Source organism: Neophocaena asiaeorientalis, unplaced genomic scaffold (genome assembly GCF_003031525.2).
Source record: "Neophocaena asiaeorientalis asiaeorientalis breed wild unplaced genomic scaffold, Neophocaena_asiaeorientalis_V1.1 scaffold680, whole genome shotgun sequence".
Classification (NCBI taxonomy): Eukaryota; Metazoa; Chordata; class Mammalia; order Artiodactyla; family Phocoenidae; genus Neophocaena; species Neophocaena asiaeorientalis.
The window spans coordinates 165,255-176,622 of NW_020171816.1; the positions used below are offsets into that span (position 1 = coordinate 165,255).

The window sequence follows — 11,368 nt, forward strand, 5'->3', positions numbered from 1 at the left end:
AGAAGGGGAGGGAGGGAGGGAGGGAGGGAGGAAGGAAGGAAGGAAGAAAGGAAGGAAGAAAAGAAAGGAAGAAAGGAAGGAAGGAAGGAAAGAGAAGAAAGGAAGGAAGGAGGAGGGGAGGGGAGGGGAGGAAGGAAGGAAGAGGGCTTCAAGAAGAAAAAAAGGGCACACTGGTAGAACGGTGGACATGTCCAAAGTGGCCTGCAGCAGAAGCAAGTGGTGGATGTGGCTGGAAGGAATGCATGAGGGTCAGAGATACCACTGGAAATCAGGCAGTGCCCAGTACACCAAGGCCGTAGTTGACCAGTCTGAGAAGTGGGGAGCCAGGCTTTTCTACAGGCTTTTAAGAAGTTTCAAATGGATAATATAATTTCCATTAAATCAAAGGATGGCCAAATCATAAAATGTTCTTACAGATACATCCTCACTGAGTAAGTAACCAATTCAATAAAAACGTACTGGCTACCTTCTAATAGCTATTATTGAAGGAATAAGAACTGCTCCCTGTAGTTCTTCTGAAAACTCTACATTGAGCTTCAAAGCCTAAATACAAATGATTCTATCTGTGAACCAAGTTGAGAGAACTCCACCCTAATTACAGAAATGTATTTCACTAGATATTAGCTTGAGATATAGTAACACAAGAAAATAATGGTAGAAGCTCAAAGTTCATTGTGCCTATTGGATTGCTCATTAGACCTGTTGGTTCCCCTTACATCGCTCTCCGTGATGGTGATGGGAAGGCCGCGAAGCATGATGGTCTTGCTCTCCCTCTCATCACTGATGTCATGCCTATAGTCATGCTCGCCATAGTCACCATCTGAATGGTAGCCATCTTCGGATCGGTCACTGTTCCTTCTTTCACGTTCTCTCTGATTTACAATAAAGAAAATTGTAATTCAAATCACACTGGGCTTATTTATACCCTTTGATCCAGTCTATCCACTTGTAATTTATCTTTAGGAATAGAGATAATACAAGAACTCCATGATGATGTTCACTGCAGTGTCTTCTAAAACAGCATAAAAAAAAACAAGAACAGAAACCCCCAAACCTGGCAACAATCATTTAGTTCAGGAAGAATGGTTTAACAACTCACCAAACAGTATAACAACACACAATGAAACACTATTACCTGTTAAAATAAGATGATTATATGCATAAGAAAAAAAAAAAACAGTGCAAAATTATGCTGGTTGCACAATTACTGCTAAACAAAGCTAATGCATATGGAAAGAAATGTGAAAAAAGCTATGCTACAATGTTAAACTACAACTTTTAGAAACACCATCTGAGGCAAAGGGATGGTATATAATTATGCCCCAACTGTCTCATCTTTAAAATGAGAGTAACACCTACCTTATAGGGTTGTAGTGAGACCTGAATGAGTTCATGTAAGTCAAGTGCTCAAAAGAGTGCCTAGAGCATAGTGAGCCCTAAGTAAACCCTGGCCAGTATTTCTATGACTACAGGGCACAGTCTGTCTTTGAGGGTTATAGTCGACTCAGATTTCAGAATAATAAAGAGTTTGAATATAATACTCCTCTTGAGAGATTTCCGCACTTGGTATACTTATTTCAAGAATCTTGGAGGTTCTGTGCATATAATTCATAATTCTAACAACTTTATAAACAGTTGCTGGTCACTCACCTCTGGACTGTCATAGTCTCGGTAGTCATCATATCTATCACCCCTCCGATCATCACTAGATCTTTTGTAATCTGAGTCCCTCCTCCTGCTTCTGGATTCACGCTCATCACGATCATCCCTGTCTATGATGGACCCGTATCTTCCACTGCGTTCTGTTCTACTCACTCTGCCACGGAAAATAATTTTCATTTACTCTTCAGTAAATCATATTTTGTCCCTTTAGAAAACATGGTTGAAAAAACACACAACCCACATCTCAGTTTACAAGACATCCAACTAGTTCAGTGTATCCCTTAAAATTTATCACCAAATTCCAATTTACAAAGACAATGACTGGGAAAACAGCTATATCCCTAAGTACACAGGTAGTTTTCAGGAATTCATACTAAATGTAAAAATACAGCTATCAAATGTATGGGTTTAATATTTTTGAGAGAGTCAAGCTGCCCAAGTTCATCCTGCATTTTCCCAAGCCTGTGGCCTACACATCACTCCTTTCATCCCTGATTTCAGATCTTAGTGATCAATCTAGACAGGAAGAATGTAATTATAGTTGTTCCTGCCAGGGACAAGTTCCAGGACCTGCTGTAGATACCAAAACCCATGGATGCTCAAGTCCCACAGTTAGCCCTCTGGTATACACAGTTCTGCATCTGCAGATTCAACCAACCACGGATCATGTAGTACTGTATTTATTGAAGAAAATCTGCCTATAAGTGGACCTGCAAAATTCAAATCCATGTTGTTCAGGGGTCAACTGTATTAGCATTTCACTCAATTACAAAGGAGGACATGTCCTGACTCATCCACTCTGAAGGGTATCTCACTACTAAGAAATGGACCAACAAACTGGATAACCTGTCTTTTTTCCCCATTAGGCAGTTAACCAAGTTCATTTGTTAGATATAACTAGCACCATCAGAGAACATTATTTCCTATAACATCTGATTGATTGATTGATTGATTGGCTGCGTTGGGTACCAGGGGCTGTGCGCGGAGGCCACTTCTTGCTGCGGTGCGAGGGCCTTTCACTGCAGTGGCTTCTCTTGTTGCAGAGCACAGGCTCCAGGTGCATAGGCTTCAGTAGCTGTGGCTCACGAGCTCTAGAGCACAGGCTCAGCAGCTGTACATGGGCCTAGTTGCTCTGCAGCGTGTGGGATCTTCCCGGACCAGGGCTTGAAACCGTGTCCCCTGCATTGGCAGGCAGACTCCTAACCGCTGCACCACCAGGGAAGCCCCTGATTTATTTTTGATTACTGAGCAGCACTGGGCTTCACAGGAAAACCTAATAACAAAAGGCTTAAACCCATTTGACCACAGATATAAATAGTTCTTTCATAAATTGTTTACCAGGTTCATAAAACTACTATGTAAGGACAAGACAAAGAGAAGGCTTATAAGGGCCTCATTTAGAGTATACAAATTTCATAAAAAGAAACAAATGAAACAAGTAGCCTAGGACTATTTTGAAATGTTAAGTATGTAGATGAGAGACCCCAAAACAGTAAATGTTAATTTGTTTGGAACCAGAGTACTGACAAAGCATTAAAACAATGATATCATGTGACATGAACACTTCATGAGTCCCAGTGCGCCATCAATTTGATCTATCACTGGGACTGGACTCAATATTAAGGAGGCAGCTGGATGTATAAATAAAGGTTGTGTGTTTAAATCAAATGGTTTGAGTCAGAGAATCCACAGATGACACAGGAGTCAAATGCTCTCATCTTAATTCTTTACTAATTCTTTAGCAGTTTTTCTTTTTTCTTCTTTTTTTCTTAAAAATGTAACCCATGGTCCAAAGCCTCTCAGCTCTATAAATCTGGATCATCTTGTCATGGAGGGGACAATAACGAGAACTGGCATTCACTGATTGCTTTCTACAGCCCAGGTACTGTGCAAAGTGACAGACAGTATGATCTCCTAGCTTCTTCCAGAGGCTGTCTGTTATCCACACCAGGAACCCTCATGACTTACTATTCCACCCAGCCCTCCTTTGCCTAATTCTTTCTTACCCTTCAGGCTTCACCTTAGAGAATACTTTCTCCAGGAAGCTTTCCTGGCCGTTTCCAAGAAAACACATGTTCCTAAGTGTTCTAACAGCACCCTCAACTTCTTTTACCATAGCACAGTTCACACAGTATTTTAATTATCTCATTAAACTGTGTGCTTGTGAGAGCAAGTATCATGAAAGTGCTCACAGCAATGCTGGATACAAAACAGACACTCAAATATTTGTTTGATAAACAATTTTTAACAAATAGCTCAGTCCCCATTGAAATGCTGAGATCAAAGGCATGTAACAGTAATAACTTACCGTTTGTCTGAACCCATTGTCCTGCTGAAGATCTAGCACACTGCTCCAAAAGGTTCAAATTTTGTTTTTCCTAGGAGACAAAAGAGATAGGTTGCTGCAAGTCTGAGAGATCACGTAAGTCAACTGTTCCATAGCTGGAACACTACTGAGATTGGAATTTCATTAAACCATTAACAGTGGTTATCTAAGGTTGGGGGGGTGGGGAGGGAAGTGGGGACCAACTGTCAACATTAAAATCAAGCTAACATTTTGTTAACAGTGGGCATAGCAGGAAGGCGAAGCACAGTGAAAAATATGAGATTCCACATTCAATAACAAACCCATAAAAGGATACGAGCAGAAGGTTCCTTCCCTGCTCCTGCTGTAGGATTACAAAGCAAAAAGGGCACAGCTGCAATCAGCTCCCTGTGTTCTGAATCAAAGCAACTCCATTGTGATAGTTGACCGTTAAAACATTAATCAAAGTGTATTAATATAAGGAGCGAAACGAAATTCAAAAACTACTTAGGAAAAACTTAAAACCTTTGAGAAGCCCGATGCTGAGCTGATTGAAAATCTACTCCATTTAAAATGCAACGGCTGATCCAAAGCTATCTCAAACAAGAGTAAACCTCCACACGACTTAATTCCCAGGTAACAATGATCATCACAGGTTCTTGAGGTGGCCAGCCTGGCTCAGCTGCGCACCGGCGGTGATAAAACATCACAGAGCTGGACTGCGTTCGATGCGTGCGCGGTCCGAGAAACTACTTAGAGCAGTCCCTGGCGCCTGTTCTAGGCAGGCGCTGAACGAACATTTGCTGAATTAATAAATGGAAGAGAACCATCCAGGAGAAACCAGGCCCTACGCAGAATCTCTGATGCCTCCCCTCTTCGCCTGGGCAGTGCCCGGACCCACCTCTGCGGGGTGTCGCGGCCGAGATGGCGGCGCCACGGCCTGCGCGACCAACTCAGGAGTCCGGCTTTCTCTTCCTGCCTGCACACCCGCCTCCCGACCCCCAAGAGGTTCCCAGCCCGCAGATCAGCCTTCACCGAACAGCTTTCCGGAGAGGGCTGATTCAGGTCAAGCTGCGGGGCGATGGCGGCTGGAGACTGTCAGGGCGCCCCTGAGAAGTACCCGAGGGACAAACGTCGGCTTCATGCTCAGCTGGGCTGGGTAGTCGGAAACACGTCCCGACAGGGGCACACTCAGAGCCCGAAAGAAGCGGGCCTCGGGCTGGGCGGGAGAACGCTCTCTGAAAGCTGACAGCGCTAGCGGCGAGGAGGGGCGCGGCTCTCCAATGCCTCCGGTAGCCCTTCGAGAGATCCGGCTGGAGCTGATCGACCGCCGCCCGCGGCTGACAGGGAGGCTCTACAGGGCCTGCTCCAAAACAAAGAACCGCGGGTCATTACGGGCGGCCGCCGCACTCACCCCCAGGAAGGACAGAAGCAGCAGCAGTAGCGGTTTTGTGCCAAGGGATTCCAACAGGGTACGGCCGCCTCACAAAATGGCGCCTCCGTCGACGGCCGTCTCCTACCCACAGTACCTCGCGCCTATCCCCTCCCCCCGCCACACGCTTCCTATGGAGGTGTCCAATCCGCGAAGGTGTCTGGCTGCGCGAGGGCTGCTGGGGAGTGTGGTCGCTAGGGCAACCTGTCACTTAACTACGCCCTGTGTCAATTTCCTGCGTATTTCCCTTTCTTCAAAACTCAGGCCTAATCTCCAGTCTGCCTTTTGCAGATACGGATTAGAGCTTTTACCTTTATTAGGCATAGTAATTATTTTCTTTGCTACAAGGGCCTTAGAAAGTACAGTTTTCTTTCACCGACGCGGTGTAAACCATCACGTTTAATCTGGCTTTAAGAGAAGGAATGTAGGTCGATCACCTATTGCATTATTGAATGCTAGATTAGATTGGGCTACATGCTTTACAAATTTCTATTTTCATTTCATAACCTATGAGGTGGTTATTAAATCCATTTTTCAAGTAAGGAAATTGAGGTTTATGGAAATTAAGAGGATTTAAAAAAAATATTTGGTTGCATTGGTTCTTAGTTGTGGCAGGCAGGCTCCATAGTTGTGGCACACAGGCCCCTTAGTTGCGGCTCCAGGACTCCTTAGTTGCGGCATGTGGGCTCCTTAGTTGTGGCATGCGAACTCTTAGTTGCGGCACGCATGTGAGATCTAGTTCCCTGACCAGGGATTGAACCCGGGCCCCCTGCATTGGGACTGTGGAGTGGAGACTTAACGCCACCAGGAAGTCCTTCCAGGGTTAATTTAACAGTTACTACTTGGCTGTCTAATAGAATCTCAAAATTAACACAGCCAAAAACCAACCTTGTCTCCTTCACAGCCTTCCCCACCCCATAGTTAGCAACCCCCTGCTTCCAGTTACTCAGGACAAAAACCTTGGAGTCATCCATGACTCCTTTTTCCTCGCACTCAATCTATCAGCAAATCCTGTTGACTCTACCTTTAAACTATATCTTGGATCTGACCACTTCTAGCTGGATCAACTGCCGTTCACTTAGTTAAAGCTATTATCACTGTCCTTGTTTTAGAGAGTAGGTCACACTAAAATGTCGCACTATAGATTCCAAACTATAGTGGTGGAACTGGGATTTGAACTAGTTAAGTATAATTTGAGTCCACGCCCTCATTCACTAGAATGTAAACTCCAGAAGGAGAGAGACTTTTGTCTGTTTAGTTCACTACTATATCCCCAGTGCCTCTACTGCTGCCAGGCACATGGTATGCACTCAGTTGTTGAATGAACAAATGAATCCACTACCAAAGCTAAAAGTGCAACATTTGTGGCAGAAAGAACCAGGGATCCTTCAGCAATTCAGAGAGATATTTTGGACCCTCACTCATCAGTCATATGGTGGTATTTCTATGTATCCAGTTAGCATAACTTGCCCACTGGCATTATTTATAGATACAGATTTAGTGGAACTGATTTTTCAGGTCACATATACAGATTGAATAATTAGACCATGACAAGGCAGAGGAAGATATTAGATGTGGAAAACCACACTTAATACTCTTTTCTTTCTGGATAAAAAGAAATCTTTCAAGAATAAGTAGAAGGGGGACTTCCCTAGTGGTCCAGTGGTAAAGAATCCACCTTCCAGTGCAGGGGATGTGGGTTCGTTCCCTGGTCAGGGAACTAAGATCCCACATGCCACAGGGTAACTAAGCCCGCACGCTGCAACTATTGAGCTCGCGCGCCTCAACTAGAGCCTGCGTGCCGCGAACTACAGAGTCCACGTGCCCCGGAGCCCGCACGCCAGAACTAGAGAGAGAAAACCCACGCGCCGCAACAAAAGATCCCACGTGCCGAAACTAAGACCCAATGGCAGCCAAAAATTAAATTAATAAAATAAAAATAAAGAAAAAAAAAGAATAAGTAGAAGGACGTCAAAGAGATTTCAAACCAGAAGCTCCAGATATACTGGAAAATCTTTTCCTTGGAAAAGCATCTTTAAACATGTTCTAACTAAGGCTTATCCTTCTACGTCGAGGGCATTAAGTGACTGACACTGGAAACTCTTTGGATAATTAAAAACATGACAATAGATGGAAAGGTAGGAATTTCTGGATTTTAGAATAATGGGTAACTTTTCTCTCTCTCCTCATCTCTATTTCTATCTTCCTATCTATCCACCTACCTACCTACCTATGTCTGTTCGGGCTGCTATAACGAAATACCACAGACTGGGTAGCTTGTAAACAACAGAAAAATTTTTCTTACAGCCCCAGAGGCTGCAAAGTCCAAGATCAAGGTGCCAGCATGGTTGGGTGAGAGCCCTCTTCCAGGCTGCAAACTTCTTAATGTATATTCACATGGTGAAAGGGTCTAGGGAGTTCTGTGGGATCTCTTTTATAAGAGCACTAATCCCAGTTATGACAGCTCTGTCTTCATGACCTTATCACTTCCCAAAGACTTCACCTACTAATACCATCACCTTTGGGGATTAGGTGTTGGTGGTGGTTGTGGGGGAAGACAAGCATTCAGACCATAGACTACCTACACACACATATTTTTCTACATTTTCATATGTATGTATGTATCTGTATATAATATCCAACTTATGGGGGAGTGTATATATATGTATATATATATATATATATACACACACATATATACGTAAAACTTTTATCATCAGAATAAAGTAAATGTATGTGACCCTCGGAACTCCAATATTAGTTTGATGATATTTAAAACTTAAATATAGATGGGTCATTGCAAACCCTGCAATGGATAATGCAGATGCCGAGAACCCAGAACTTGCTAGACTTAATGGTCACTAGAAGTCTGCTCATTTCCAAAGCAGTTAAACAAGCACTTCTGAGCATCCCTGAGGTGCCTGCTGGGCTGGGCTTGTCACCAGCCATAAAAGCTATATAGCTGTTCATAAATGGTACAAAATCATTCTTAAATACTTGAAGGAGGTGTCTAGAAAAAAAAGATGGATTCCACCAGAGCAAAATGCCATCCTCAAAATTCTCTGGTAGCTGACCTTCTTTGTGGACACTGCCCTGTTGAGTTCCAGAGCTGTGCCCCCAAAGGTCTGTCTGGCAGCTGATGTGAGTCTGGAAAAGTTTAACAAGTTCCTGGCCAATTAAGGAAAACAAAGACAACAGAACGAGTTGGTTTTTTGTTTTAAAGAAAGCCGCAGATGTTCAATATAGAATAGAAGACAGTCCTTTAAGTTTGCCTTTACTACTTTTTTTTTTTTTTTTTTTTTTTTTTTTGCGGTACGCGGGCCTCTCACTGTTGTGGCCTCTCCCGTTGCGGAGCACAGGCTCCGGACGCGCAGGCTCAGTGGCCATGGCTCACGGGCCCAGCCGCTCCGCGGCATGTGGGATCTTCCTGGACCAGGGCACGAACCCATGTGACCTGCATCGGCAGGCGGACTCTCAACCACTGCACCACCAGGGAAGCCCTGCCTTTACTACTTTTTTGATGGAAAAAAAAAAAAGTTCTCTTAATGAAACGATCTTAGGTCTTTTTCTTAATTTCTCACCACTGGACAAAAGAAAAAAAACTAGTTCACATGTTTTGGTCCCAGGCTGGGAACTACTGCTTTAGAATTAGTAAAAAGGCTCATGTGGGGAAGAAAAAAAAAAAGACAACGTGAGAACTCTTGCCTATACCAAGAAACCAAAATATTTAATTTTGTCAGAGATGGGCTTAAACTGAGAGAGATATACAATCAAAATTTAATTCAACAAGTATTTACCATAGACCTATGAGTTCAGCATTATTCACTCATTTATTGGGTGCCAACTGTGTTAGGCCCTGGGCCAGGCCCTAGGGATATAGTAGTGAAGAAAATTACCCAAGATCTCTGCCCTTATGTAGCTGGCATTCTGATCAGAGGCCTCAGGGAACCTCCTAGGGACATCTTAGGGTGACATACTTTTCACACCCATTCCGAGTTTCATACAATACCCAAAGTACTGCTTTAAAAATGTATGAAATACTTTAGACCTTATTTCCAACCATAAAATCTCCACTAAAGTGGCAAAATAAAACCAGAAGACAAACCAAAACAAAACTAGGCAGTGGCCTAAACTAGTCCGGAGGTCTGAGTTTAAACACATCAGAGAAGATGCTGCTGCCATCAAATGAGAATTAAGTCTGTGTCATACCGTCCCAGTAGCTTGCTATACTTCTCCCTTGCATCTCTCATCACATCAGAAATTGTGCAACGTCCATCTTCCCCAGAGGACTGAGTCCCATGGTCACAGAGACCCACACTGATCTTGCTATAAGCCCAGTAACAAGTAAAGTAGGCTTTCAAAACATTCAATGACCACTTAATAACTTGATGATGCTACTGCTGGGCAGCCAATAACCTGGGTCAACCAAGTAGCCTCTACAGGATCTTCAATACTGAAGCATTGGATGTGTCTCACAGCTCTGGTTAGGCCAAACAGGGTGACACAAAGTTAGGAGGAAAACCTAGTCTGACCAGTTCAGGACAAATTTGGAAACTTCCAAAAAATGTTTTGACCTATTCAGTGAAGGTCAGACAGAGAGTAATTGGACACACCATAGATGCACCTGCAGACCAACAGTTAGACCAGAAGGGCTCTTGGAGTACATCTGTCTGGGGCTGAAAGATCCAAATAGCCCATCTTCTAAAATGCTGCACTAGTGGTAGCAAGGCCCAGAACTAGGGGCTTTTGATCCCTAAGCCAATGTACTCCTGTTTGTTTTCCTTTTTCGGAGGGGTAAAAAGATATATTAAAGATTAAGAGAAAGGGATATATGGACACAGCATGGCAAACAATTTAAATTCACATTTACCATTCCTGTTGCTAGAAATGTTTTCTCCTTGGTATACTCCCACCTCTCCTTACCTCTCCCACCCCTCACTGCTCATCCTCTCCAAAATGCCAATACTCCCACTCAATTTTTACAAAACCCTCCTTGGTCCTGCCTTATGCATCCAGACTATGTCGTTAGACCAAGGGTTGGGAAAAGCCACAACCCCTGGGCCAGTTCTGGCCTGTGACCTGTTTTTGTAAATAAAGTTTTATTGGACCACAGTCAGAATCACTTGTTTGTGTATTGCCTGTGGCTGCTTTCTTACTACAAAAGAGCTGAGTAGTTGCAACAGAGATCATATGACCTATAATATGAAGTCTAAAATATTGACTCTCTGGCTCTTTACAGAAAAGTTCACAAACCCCTACCTTATACAATCAAGATGTTCTTCAAAACATGCAGTTCTAAGAAACATTCTTCCCCTGAGATACCTGAAAAGTGCAATTCTTAGTACCATATGTTCCCTTGAGAAATTATTTTTTAAAGTTTTAATAGGTGCCTAGGATATAGCAGTCTTTTTAACTATAAAGAATTAAAAACACACAAAAAACTCACTTTTGAAGCAAATTCTGTGAAATGGTATGAGTGATATGGTGGGCAATAAAGATTTGAAAGAGGGCAGACATCTCTTTGGAGAGTTCTAGCCATGGAGGAAAGGAAAAGCTGGGGCAATGGCTGGAGAGAAGTGGTAATTCTTATTATGCCAACTTGCTGTGGTGACCACAATGTGTGAAGCAGTGAACATCCAGCAGACACTCAGAAAAAGAGCTGTCACAACACTGCCTCCCCCCCACCCCCCAACAAAGTCAGAAGAGGACTTCTGAAGGTCTAATGACTAGTAAACCAACATATGGAAATATGTTCAGCCTTAGCAGTTACAATAATGTGTGATGCTATTTTCACTAATTAGATTAGGAAAATAATTTTTAAAAATCTGACAGTATTCGTACAAGCCAGAGTTCAACGGTCACTGCAACCAGTCCACTCACACTGATAGCAGGCACTGTTCCAGGGCTCACTACAGCCCTTGTTGCCATTTCAGCGTCACCTCAAATGGACCCACACCAAGGGACTCTCT

General features: G+C 43.3%; 1 protein-coding gene across 2 annotated transcripts in view; it reads right to left on the reverse strand.

The window, feature by feature from the left end:
* Positions 1-5,491, reverse strand: part of RBM5 (RNA binding motif protein 5) — a 24,638-nt gene extending 19,147 nt beyond the window's left edge. For both annotated transcript variants that reach the window (XM_024737441.1, XM_024737433.1), the window contains exons 1-4: positions 5,382-5,491; positions 3,971-4,040; positions 1,651-1,816; positions 717-872 (exon numbers count right to left, since the gene is read on the reverse strand). In XM_024737441.1, the coding sequence (XP_024593209.1) occupies positions 717-872; positions 1,651-1,816; positions 3,971-3,987 (339 nt within the window). In that variant the 5' untranslated portion in view covers positions 3,988-4,040; positions 5,382-5,491. The remainder of the gene's footprint in view (positions 1-716; positions 873-1,650; positions 1,817-3,970; positions 4,041-5,381) is intronic.
* Between the last annotated feature and the right edge of the window lie 5,877 nt (positions 5,492-11,368).